At 36.1% G+C, this 13,578-nt stretch overlaps 1 protein-coding gene across 1 annotated transcript in view; it reads right to left on the reverse strand.

The window, feature by feature from the left end:
* The window catches only part of LOC135222021 (cell division cycle protein 20 homolog), a 225,595-nt gene that overhangs the window by 26,328 nt on the left and 185,689 nt on the right, over positions 1-13,578 (reverse strand). The window contains 1 exon segment of the mRNA XM_064260147.1: positions 1,973-2,101. Within this exon segment, the coding sequence (XP_064116217.1) occupies positions 1,973-2,101 (129 nt within the window).

Raw genomic sequence — 13,578 nt, forward strand, 5'->3', positions numbered from 1 at the left:
TACCTAATGCTCTTTTCTAGCCAAGGAAAAGGGTCAAATTAGACAAAGGTCGAGCTTAACCAAAATAAAGTGACTGGCTTGCTAATAAAAGAAGAAATTGTACAAGAGTTAGGATCTAAGCTTGGGAGAAAAAACAAATAGGTATTGAACCATGTAGTATGCCAAGGTTTACCTCTTTCCACAGAGTAAATGTAGGATGTAGCAGCATGATGGGTGTTACAAGCCTGCCTAAGAGGATAAGGAATTTCCCAATGAGATAAACTGAATACTGACTACAACAGTACTTATAGTACTTATAAAAAGAGAAGCCACCTTTCAGCAGTGAGGAATAAGATTAAGAGATGAGGGAAGTACATCATCATGGACATAACATAATGAAGAACAGTGAGAAAGCCCTGGAAACCATAGAATAAAGATATAGATAATGATGCCGACACTGGGAATCAGGCAAAAAGTGCACTAGACAGAAAACAGAAAACTAATCTAACATTCAGCACTGTTACAAAGTCTGACATAAATCATTTATGATAATAATGAGAAATGGAAATCAGTACCGCCCTCCTCCACATGCTGAGCAAAATTTAATTAGGTTCTGTGGTGACATCTGTGGTTCAAACAATAAGTGACACCTATGATTGTAATATTAAACCAAAGCATCTGAGTACTTTCTTTGTATCATTCATATTTTAAACGGAATACCTAGAAAACAAACAGATTTCCAAGTAAACTGGGTCTATATCACAAAGTTCTGGGAGAAAATGGTGACAATCTGGCAAGGTAAGGCAAACTTCACTGATACCTAACAAAGATTTATCATCAGTATGGGATCACTCATGATGTTTCACAGGGTTCTATCAAAATGCAATCATTATTTTCAAATAATCAAATTCCTTCACAATGAACTAACTAATGAAGCATTCACAGCCAACCTTATCAAATAGTTAAGCATTTCACTTGTCTAGCATAAATTCATAACAGATCCATGCTGAAAACCAAAGCAGTCAACATTTAAATCTGGCATACCAATACCACTGCCCAAAATTTCTAACTCTATCCTTTTCTACATAGTACATATATTATTTTGATAGTTTCATGGAAGATCTAATATACAACTACTTCCAAAACCAATGCAGCTGCAATCTACAACCAACATCACTATTGCAAGGTATAATAAGTGTTCTCATAGATGGATTGATTGTATTAATACAAATACATTTGCATTGCAACTTATTTCAAGAACAGCACAGGACATGGCAAGAAATTCCTAAACCCATATCCTCTTTAATCAAATAATTCTTTTAATCAATGCAACTTAGATGGATATCACAGTAACACAATGGTTGCTTGCTTTCTATATTATTTTATTTCTTACTTCATCTTGTCTATTTCAGTTTCTTTCTAGACTGTAAACCTTTTTCTCCACTTCTCAATATCATTTGTACCACAACCTCTTAAAACTATATACTGCACTCATAAATTTATGATTTATCTGTAAAAAAAAAAAAAAAAAAAAAAAAAAAAAAAGTTACATTTTGTTTTCTAACAGACAATAGACCGAGATCATCAAATGGTTTATACTTGTGATGAGAAGCAACAGTCAGAACAAATATGTTAACAGCAAGACAAAAAAGCCTGTAGGAAGGCCCAGATAATCACTGATAAAGCAATAAACCAGACGAGAATTCAGGAAGAAAATGCAAGCAAAAGCTAAAGAAGGGGAAAGAAACATTACATGTCTCACCCAATAAAAGTGACCTGATGATCTGTGTGTCTTAAAGGAGTTTGTGTAAATCAAGTAGAGGTATCACAAATACATTTCTTGGCAGCACAAGAAAAGTAATATAAATCTGCCTTCAGAAGCCTTAAAAATTCTAATTTTCACCAACTAATTTAGGGCTGCTGTCTTATACAAATTAACCAAAGCTGTTGAAAAAACAAATTCCCACAAAAACATAATAAAATCATTGCTTACAGTAATCGTCTAAAAGCTCCGGTGCATCAAGTACTTTCTCAGGAACATTTGGTATATGTCTCGTAGAAGCTGCCTTAGAGACAGAGGGTTTTCCGGCACTGTACAATACCTTTAGATTACTTGCATATCCTGAAACACAAAAAAAAGAGGTAAGAACAAATATTGATTCTAATTTTCAAAAAACATTTACACCTAGTACCCTGTTAGGTAGAAAAATAGTCAAGTGAGATTTTAATCATGCATTTTATAAAAATAAATTACTTGTACAGTAGAATCCCAGTCCTCGACCATATAAGAACTTGACAATTGGATTTTGACGCAAAATTTTGATCAAGTAAATTTTGCATCAGAGCTCTAACATAAAAACAGAATCCAACTGGATGAACCATATGATTTTGGTAAACAAAAATGTTTCGGTCAGTCACCACTACTTGGAATTGTTGGTGGCACTGTTGTTTAAAGCAAGCTCACTCTGCTGCTATTGTATCAAGCAAGTACAGGAATATTTCCTCAGTTTTTGTGACTTTTTGTACTGTATTTTGTTTGAATCATGGGTCCCAAGACAGCCATTGCAGAAGAGAAAAATGAAAAATGGTAAGAACCAAAATTGAACTTGAGATTACTGAGAAGTATGAGAGGCATTTGCGTGACTGATTTAGCATCTTATTTTTAATATTTTATTAATTTACTGTAATAATTAGGCTTGTTTGTCAATGTTTTATTGTTAGCAACAAGTTTTGTGCTGACCCAGTACAGTACATACTATACCTAGCCTAGCCTATGGTGCTCAGTCAACCATAGGTAATACGGCTCCATTGGACATGGGCCAGTTTTTTTATACAGTATACACTTCGAAATAAAAATAAAGGAAGTCTAATATAACATGTTATTTAACTCGGCATTTATTTGATTGTGATTTAAGTGTAATATTTTGTATAAAAAGGCAAGGTTAGGGGAACTGGTGGTCAAGAATGCATTAAAAATGCCTTATGAAAAAATTGTTTCGGATCTTGACTGAATCACATCTCGATGCTTCTTCTGGAACAGATTACCATCAAGGTCCAGGGTCTACTGTACATCTTTTAATTAACCAAAAAAATTACAGAAAAACTAATTTCCTGAATTTTGTTCCCATAGTATGTCCAAAATGCCAAGAAAAAGTAAAGCCAAGATTGACTGGGGGTGGGGGAGGGGTAGGGGGGAGTAGGTCGGTTTAAGATTTACTAGCTGGCTAAGACCCCATTGCTAGCCCCACAAATATATATCTCTTCACATGTGATTGCTTTGATAATCTGTTGCATAGTACAAATTTTCTGTAAATTCTAAATTTGAAAAATCAAAATGCCAAAATTTACTTAATATGATGGCATTTTAATTTATTTATAAAATTAGTGGGCAAATGAATATATACTAAATTAAAGTCGAGTGGATGATAGATGTAAAGTATCTGGTAACATAATACCTCTTAATTTAAATTCATAATAAAATAATGACTAAAGTCATATTACAGGTGGCTATGGACTTCTAGCAACTATTTGTTTTTATGCCATTGATAATAAAAGCACCAATAATTCACCTAATTACACACCATCCATTGACTTTACTACTGTTATATCTTTCTATTAGCATTTAAAAGCTGTCAAAAGTAGTTGTGGCTACATATAGGACAACCTCATCCCAAGTCCAGGCCTACAAGCACATAAAGTAAACCCTTGATATTTGCAGGGTTTATGGACCACAATCGCCAGCAAATACCTAAAATTCGCAAATACTAGACCCCCCTTCTAAAAACGCTTCTATAGTTCAAACACCGGATATACCTTTAACTATCATACTAACATGCCCTTTATATCATTTCAAAGACATCTTACAACATTACTGTACCCTTAAAAATACTGTACAGTAGTATACTACCTCATGCTTTGAACATAATCTGCTCCAGAAGGCTGTTCAAAACATGAAACAAATATCCCCATAAGAAATAAAGGGAATCAATATGATTCGTTAATTCCAAACCAACCCCAAAAAAAAAAAAAAAAAAAAAAAAAAAAAAAAAAGTTTCCCTTTTCACATTCTTTTTATTATTGAGTTCAAAAGTTAAATTAAGAGTGTAAAGTAATAAAACGGTAAGATATATGAAGTGAAATTTTTGAAAAATTTTGTTTCCATGTACAATTTACGAACTGTTTGGTGAAAAGGGCATACAGCCAGCTGAGGGATGGAGGGAGGAGAGATTGGAACCCTTTGAGGAAACCGAAATGGTCGCAGTAGGCAAAAGTTGTAACAAAATCAATTTTATCCACATTTTACAATGATAATCAAAGGAATCAATAGTGTGTGTCCAATTGTGCCTGTGAGTGAGAGTTATCAAGAGTGTATGATTGTTGATGTGTTTACACTTGGACCTCAAGTGCATGAAAGAGATTAATTATGCCACAATACATAAACTTACTGTTGGCAAATAGCAGAATTTAAAATAAACTTGAGGATTTTGCAAACAAATAAGTAATAAGAAAAGAATGCAAGAAAAGGAAAGTGTGGTTAAATAACTTTTCACAAAGAAGTCATTTAAACAAACAATCAAAGGCACGCAGAAGTTGAACGCAGCACGTGTGTTTATCATGGAGCAGAGTTACTTTTACAGTGGTAAAAAATTGTAAAAAGTAATTTTCACTAAATATAGGTACTTTACCGTGACAAAAAGAAGTGATTTGGGCAAATCAAGTGTAAGTGAAAAAATGGGCGAATATAATCATCCCAGCCCAGCTGGTAAGTCAACAAGAAGCAGACCCCCTCTTCCCTCTCTATCATCTCACTCAGCGCACCGAACACTGGCTCAAATATGAATTTTATTTTGAATTACTGTATTGCATTTGATTTTCATGTTTTATATCATTATGTTAAATTTATCCTGAAATAACATTTTATTTTATGTAAACTGACACTGCTTTTACGTACATATTATAGTGGAGATGTTACTGTCTTTTCTTCTCTCCTCAACAATATCACGATGCATGATAACTTAAAATCATACATTCATTATTCCTCATAAATATAAACGCTTCCTCCCTCTATCTCAAGTGCTTTACATCACTACAATGACGAATGATTTTGTTATCATTTATGCTAAATTGTATTGTGGAAAGCTTTGTTCTTTCATTTACTATTTTGTTGAATACATATGGTTAAACTATACCGTCTCACTCTGCACACTTTTTATTGTTTCTGTATTACATTTGATTGTTTTCATATTTTATCATTAGGTTTATTGTGAAATTCCCTTTTTTATGAACTCTCTCTTCTCTCCTCTACATACCAACGCTCCTTCATTCAGTCTCAAGTCAGCTGCTTGTAACATCACCATGGTGACGTACGATTTTGTACATCTTTTACGTTAAATTTTATATTGAAATGCTTTATTGTCATTTATTTTGTCAAATATGGTTATCATTAAAGTATATACAGTGGAACCTCAGTTTTCGTACATAATCTGTTCCAGAACATTTGACGAAGTCTGAAACGTACAAAATCCGAAACAATAATTCCCATAAGGAATAATGTAAATACAATTAATGCATTCCAGGCACCCAAACATATTACCAAAAATACATTTTATAGGGAATAAACACAGTTTTACATACAGAAAACAATGAGAAATAAATATAAATGACTAAAGAAATGAATAAATGAACATTCAACATCACTCTTACCTTTATGAAAGACACTTGTTAGCGTATGGAAGAGGGAGAGAAGGGTAGAGGGAGGAGGATTATTGTTTGGAAAGGGAATCCCCCCTCCAGAAGGCCTTCAGTTATCAAGGACCTATCTAGGGTTACTTCCCATCTTCATTTTTTACTGGCACTAGCGCTTGAGTCACTAGACCCCTGTTGCACAACAAAACTGTCCAGAGTCATTTGTTTCTAACATTTCTTTAAAATTTGCCTAAAGTTAAACACGTACCTGTCATTACACATGTTGGGGGGACAGATTACATTTGTTGGGATGATAATTCTCCAAAAAATTTTCTTACATCATTCCACTTTGCAAACATGTCCTTAATCACTGAAGTAGGCACATTATGTGTTCCAATTCACTTCTGATTTTTTCCAGCCAACCTCTGTTAGCCTTAAATTCCCTAACAGCAGATCTTGTCGTAGGCATTTTCCGCCGAGTTTGGCGTGCAACATCCTCCAACACTTTGCTACAACTTGTTTCTTAAATCCTATAGTATTTCTCGCCATTTTTACAGAAGGACTGACACTTGGAACTTTCTTCGGCCCCATGATGGCTTATTTAGCAGTTGCACTTGAATAAAAAAGCACAAAATAAATTAACACAAAAGCATAATGGGTCACGAAAGAACATGGGATGCTTTGTTTGGGAGCTCGGCACAGGCCCTAGTCATGTGGTGGGGCCAGGAATGAGCATTTCAAATTGTACGAAATCTGAGGATACACGTGAACCGCACCCTCTCCCCCCCCCCCCCCCCTAGGACAAATTTGTTAGAAAGTCTACAAAAACTGAATCGTATGAAAACCAAGGCATACAAAAACCAAGGTCCACTGTATTGGAAATTAAAAAACATGTTAATATAGTTTTTCTTGTAGGGCACAGTAGGCTGTCGAATACAAGTATAAACAAGATAATCGGCCAGTTCGAAGTATATACGAGTATTTGTTCAACAAGCTATACAAAGTTTTCTCAAAAATTTCGTTCGAATACAAGGAATGCTCAACATAGAAACATTCGACAAACGAGGTACCACTGTACTGTTTGACTGCTGTCTATTGAAGTGCTTTAACAGATGTGGATGTGATATAGCCACATTCTTGCTCTTTTCCTATCCTTCTCTTAAGCTTACCATTTCTAACCAATACAGCGGTCCCCCTGTAGTCATGGGGGATGCGCACAAGACCCCCTGTGAATGGTTGGAACCCCTATAAAAATGCTTAAAACAACCTATTTTGTTAGTTAAAACTCAAGAAAAACCTACTAGAAATTTTTATACCTGGTTTTTATAATAGTTTTACACCACAAAAAGTGCATATTTGGAGATTTCTCATAGAAAAATACTCCAAATAGGCAAATTTCCCATGAATAATGGGGGTATATGTTCCAGAGAGAGGTAGATGCTACTCTAACGTCCTTAGCTTCACTTAAAAGTAGGCAAACTGCTCTACTAATTCTGAGTGTGTTTCAAGTTAAAAGTCCATGAGGGCAATACATTCTAATAAAGTGGATGACATGTATCTTGCCATATTGCCATAAGTAGAGGATGGTCCTCTGAAAACTCCAAATGGACAAAGACTTCCCTATTCTCTTACAGAACTGGAGAGCACTTTGGACGCTCAGAGAATGATCTGGTGTTAGGCTGTAGTTGGCGCCAAAACCGTGGGCACCAGTTGAGCTAGGAGCTTGGGGCTGGTAGGCAATTGTGGGAGCCAGTGGGTGCTCAGAGGAAGAGCTGTTGCCAGGCTATAACCGACACTAAACGAGCAGGGAGCTAGGTAAGCTGGGTGCCAAACAAGCTAGAAGCTCCTGGCTCTGGAAGCTCTTTAAGCTGGTGTCAGACAGTGGTCAACGCCAGACTGCAGCCATCACCCATCAAACCGAGTGTCAGATGAGCTACATCAGGATCACTTAATGAGAAAATGAGATGTGGAGGAAAATTATACTTCCAGTAGGACTATGTGGAGTGGAAGTAAAGGGCAAATGAGCCTGAAAGCTAAGGAGCTAGAGGATTCTCTGGTGTCTTGGCTTTCAGTTAAAAAGAAGGCAAAATATTCTCCTTGTGCATTCAAATATAAGCCATTTCAGGATATGATCTTAGTCCAATCCTGTTCAGGTAAAATCAGAAAGCTGTAGCTGGACAAAAAGTTCTCTCTTCTTCAGAGCCGATAATGTCCGATAATTTCCTATGGGAGAAAGAACAGATCTAGAGCTTGAATGGGTCCTCATTTTTGGCTAAAAATCCTAGTGTAAACAAGGAAAAAATTAATCTTATGTGAAATTACCTTCTCTAAACGATGGCTTGGATCTCACTAGTGCATCCCAGTCAAAGCCAGAGGCTATTCATAAGGGTGTCTTCAGTGTAAGATTGTAGAGGAGAGGAATGCAGGAGATCAAACAAGGGACTCATTGGTCATCCAGAATATATCCGGGTTCTAGGAGACCGGATTCCTCCCTTACTTGGATGCGTCAAAGACAAGATAAAGTCATCAAAAGTTAGGCCTCTATGCTTAAACACTTAATTAAGCATAGTTCGATACCCTTTACCGACAGAGTACAAAAGATTGTAGATTTCCTCAGGTACAGAAGGGTGTTCCAAAAATGGGTCACAGAAGTCTCACAAGAGGAGTGGAGACTGCAACCCCAACTTCAAAAGTGGCCCACTTAGTCTGGCAGACAGTGCAAGAAGAACAATGTCTGCAACCACAATAGTTTATGCCTTGTCTAGCAGAAAAAACCTTATATGTACTGACGAGCTTCCTGCAGCTTCGAAGGTTCCTTGTCGCAAATAGGATTATAGTCGGTCTGTCCCATGGATTCCACAGTTCCAACCAGACCAGGGGATGCAAGATCTACACAGTGGGAAGAACCTGCTCTCAGTTCATCCCCAAGAACTTTAGATGGCTTGAACTGAAATTGAAACCAATCTGTTCACAGTAGAGGTTCTCTTACTTGGAGAGAAAATGAGAGGAAGCAAGCCTTTCATCTCTAAGTATATGCACTAGCTAGATGTCTTATCTAGAGAGAACTACTGCAGTCCAGGTGTAAAGTAAGGTCAAGAAGCACTGAAGCCCCAAGAGAAATGCCTACAGCTCCTCAACATATGTGAGAAGGTTCCATCATCCCGGGAAAACGACCCGGAAACTTCCCGGTTTCCCCGTGGGCTCCTCAACCAAGATTTGAGGTGTAAAGTAGAAGACTAGGTCTGGGTTTATGTATGTACAGCCACCATTGCAGGTCCAACTTTGTGGTAGTGTGGGTTTGTTTTAGTAAGAAAATGGGTTTGTTGGGAAAAGTTAAATGGGTTTGTAAACAGGTTTATATGGAAAAGTTTCATACAGGTATTCCCTGGTTATCGGCAGGGGTTAAGTTCTCAACAGGGTGCTGATAAGTGAAACCTGCCATTAAGCAAAACTTGACGAATTTCGGCGCTGATATCCGGTTAATGGCACCTCCTTTAGGTATGTTATGGCACCATACTCTATTATTGGCATCTAATTGCCCCGATAACCGGAACTAGGAACGTTACAGCGCCGAAGATTGCTGATCTTAAAGCGCCATAAAACCGGATTGCCATTAATCAGGGACTGCCCATATCAATCTTTTTTTTAAAGTAAATTATTTTCCTTATTTTATTTTTTTGAAAGATTACTATTTTGTTAAAGTTTGTTTTTTTCAATTTTTTTTTTCTTTTTTTGTTACAGGTGTGGAACTTCTCCCCCTACTATGAATTTATTATTTTCAATTTTGAGAAGGCTTGTGTTCAAATGTTTGATGTCAATGTACTGAAGTCCCTGGTGTTTATAGGCAAGATACCAAGTTCAGTGTACAGACATATTGTTGGACTGAATTGCTGGTCAAGTGGTATTGATGTTCATAGCTAAAATATGCTTGTTACAATGGATGATATTGATTATTAGTTTTTATTATGGAATAAAAGAAATACCAAATTGCTAACTAATTTGTATTTTTGAAACCATCTGCTAGTTATATTTTACCTTACTTGTTAATCTAGCCACAACAACTTAATACAGCACTAGGGGGAAAAAGACAACGATGCCCAACTGTATTTCCCTATCCCAGTTGTAATCAAAATACATTGGTCGAGACAGTCATTCTAAGCAAAGACTGATATTAAGTCCAGAAAAAGAAGTTGAATGAAGAGAAGCAAGGATTCGCTCACATGAAGACCTAGTGCCTTAAGAGCTAAATGCACAGGTCCCCAAACTGAGAAACCCTGTCTCGGAAGACAGGCCTTCTAGATCGTCTCTATTCTTGAATTAAGACAACCGTGTGATCTTGCAGACATCCATGTGGACCAGCTGCTGACTATGTGTACAGGTAGTGTTCGAGTTACAATAATCCGTTTTACGATAATCCGATGTTACGATGGGGTTAGCAATTAATACTGAAAAAAAAAAATAACAATGAAAATACAGGCAGTCCCCGGGTTACTACGGGGGTTCCGTTCTTAAGACGCGTCGTAACCTGAAAATCGTCGTAAGCCGGAACGACGTTCTTGAAAACATGTCCACGGAAAATTTCTCTAATTTGCAATTTTTCTTAGGGCCGTATCTCTTAAAATTATCACTAATTTACTTTTTTCATGTGCAACACTGTGTATTCACAAATTACTGTATATTTTCATTAAAATACACGGAAGGAGGAGAGAGAGAGAGAGAGAGAGAGAGAGAGAGAGATTGAGAGGGAGGGAGTCGAGAAGAGAGAGAGAGAAGGAGGGGGAGTAGAGAGGGTTTGACGAGGAGGGAGAGAAAGGAGGAGAGAGCGATACGTAGGAGAAAAATAGAGAGAGAGAGAGAGAGAAGAAATAACTCCTTACAGTTTCAATAGATTGAAATGAACGTCTGTAGGCAACTTTTTCCCCCTCCCATAAATACATATATTTCTCCAGAGAAGAAAGAAAGAGAGGACTGTGCAATTATGTTTGTCTGTCTATCAATTCTTTTGCTGAGAGCGAGAGAGATAAAAGGAAGAAATAGAAACACCAAATGTATGACAAGTATCTTGTGGGAGAGAGAGAGAGAGAGAGAGAGAGAGAGAGAGAGAGAGAGAGAGAGAGAGAGAGAGAGAGAGAGATTACATAAAACCATTAAATTCGTTGACCTTTGTATGGCATTGTTAAGCTCCGAGTGTCACTGGAGTCGAATTGATACAGAAAAGACAAAGGGAAGAATTTTTCTTTTGAAATTAGTTATCGTATTATTGTTATTACTACTTCTATTATTATTATTGATTATTATTATTATTATATTTTATTATTTATTATAATAAACACGTGCATCTACCATAAAAATTCTCTCATCTTCAGTAAGAAAGAGGAATTATCCTTACAAGTGAAATGGAAAGGTCATTTTCATCTCTTTAAAATATGACCATTATGAATTTTGTAATTAAAGTTTTATTATTATTATTATTATTAAATAACTGAAATTATCAATAAACATTTTACATACTAGTACCATAAAAATTCTTTCATCTCGGTAAAAGAGAGAGAGAGAGAGAGAGAGAGAGAGAGAGAGAGAGAGAGAGAGGAGAGAGAGAAGAGAGAGAGAGAGTTTATCTCTCTCTCTGTTCTCTCAAAAATACTTATAACGCTTCCAGCGAAAGAGAGGGAGGGAGTTACCACTATGACACATTATTATCTTGTGTGGCGAGAGAGAGAGAGAGAGAGAAGCAGAGAGAGAGAGAGAGAGAGAGAGAGAGAGAGAGAGAGAGAGTTAACCTTAATTAAAAGTGACCTGGATAGATTAGTACGTATTGTATTTCTTTAAAATAATATCACATATGAATTTTGTAATTACAGTTATTATTATTATTATTATTATTATTATATGAAAGTATTAAAAACAAATAGTACAAGTACATAAAAAATCTCGAGTCTCAGTACCTTACCTTACAGACCTTACATCTTGTTCGGGTTGCCCCAGGTCCCTCAGTGTGAGGCACCTCTAATGTCTACCAGAGAGTTGCTAGTACATCTTCCGGTATATTTTGCATCTTCCAATCTTGGATGGTCTGGGATGCAGTTTAGATATTGTCGAGCTTATTCTTAAACACATCTACGCTCACTCCTGATATATTCCTCAGATGAGCTGGCAACGCATTGAATAGACGCTGCATTATCGATGCTGGTGCGTAGTGGATTAATGTCCTGTGTGCTTTCCTTATTTTTCCTGGTATAGTTTTGGGCACTATTAATCTACCTCTGCTTGCTCTTTCTGATATTTTTAGTTCCATGATATTTTCTGCTATTCCTTCTATCTGTTTCCATGCCTGAATTATCATGTAGCGTTCTCTTCTCCTTTCTAGACTATATAATTTTAAGAATTGTAGTCTTTCCCAGTAGTCAAGGTCTTTAACTTCTTCTATTCTAGCTGTAAAGGACCTTTGTACACTCTCTATTTGTGCAATATCCTTTTGGTAGTGTGGGTACCATATCATATTGCAATATTCAAGTGGACTACGAACATATGTTTTATAAAGCATAATCATGTGTTCAGCTTTTCTTGTTTTGAAGTGCCTTAACAACATTACCATTTTTGCTTTACATTTTGCCAACAGAGTTGCTATTTGATCATTGCATAACATGTTCCTATTCATCATCACACCAAGGTCTTTAACTGCTTCCTTATTTGTGATTGTCTCATTATTAGGTCCCTTATATGCATATAGCTTTCTTTCTCTGTCTCCATAATTTATTGATTCAATTTATCAGAGTTAAATACCATCCTATTTACCTCTGCCCAATCATATACTTTGTTAAGGCCTCTTTGTAGAGCGTTCCTATCTTCATCACAAGTAATTTCTCTACTTATTCTTGTGTCATCTGCGAAACTACTCACTACCGAATCCTTAACACATTTTGTCTATGTCTTCAATCATAATAACAAACAGTATTGCAGCTAACACCGTACCTTGCGGCACACCGGATATTACCTTGGCTTCATCCGATTCTCGTCGTTTGCAATAACTATCTGTTTTCTGTTGTGTAAAAATTCTTTTAACCATCTTCCTACTTTATCCACGATATTGTGTTTTTCTAATTTTCTTCGCTAATATATTATGGTCTACTTTATCAAAAGCTTTTGCAAAGTCTAAATAAACCACATCTGTTTCATTTCCGCTTTCATATTTGAATATGTCACGGTGGACTAACAGTTGGGTTTGTGTACTTTTTCCGGGTACGAAACCATGTTGTCCTTTATTAAACAAATTATTTTTTATTAAATGTTTTCATATTTTTCTTCATTACCCTTTCATACACTTTCATAATATGTGATGTTAGACTCACAGGCCTATAATTACTTGCCTCTAGTCTTGATCCACTTTTGAAAGTAGGGGTAATATATGCTAATTTGTGCTCATCATAAATCTTGCCTGTATCTACACTTTGTCTTAATAATATTGCAAGTGGCTTTGCGATAGAATGAACTACTTTCTTTAACAAAATAGCAGGAATTCCATCAGGCCCTACAGCAGCTCCATTTTTAATTTCATTAATAGCCTGCACATATCAGCTTCATTAATATCTATGTCAGCTAAATATTCACTATTTTCATCCCTTACTTCTATATCATTATCTTCTTATCTATTCTAGGGGTGAATTCTCTCTTATATCGTTCTGCCAGTATGTTGCAAATTTCCTTTTTTTCATTCGTTAATCTCCCTTCAATTCTTAGAGGGCCTATTTCTATTCTTCTTTTATTCATCTTCTTCGCATATGAGTATAATAGTTTGGGATTTTGTTTTGCTTGATATTTAATAGGGTTTTTTCTTCCAAGTCCCGTTTTTCATTTTCTTTTGATTGTATAATCTTTTGTTCGGCTTTTCTATCTTACTTTTTAGTTCTATAACTT

This window comes from Macrobrachium nipponense, chromosome 3 (genome assembly GCF_015104395.2).
Source record: "Macrobrachium nipponense isolate FS-2020 chromosome 3, ASM1510439v2, whole genome shotgun sequence".
Classification (NCBI taxonomy): Eukaryota; Metazoa; Arthropoda; class Malacostraca; order Decapoda; family Palaemonidae; genus Macrobrachium; species Macrobrachium nipponense.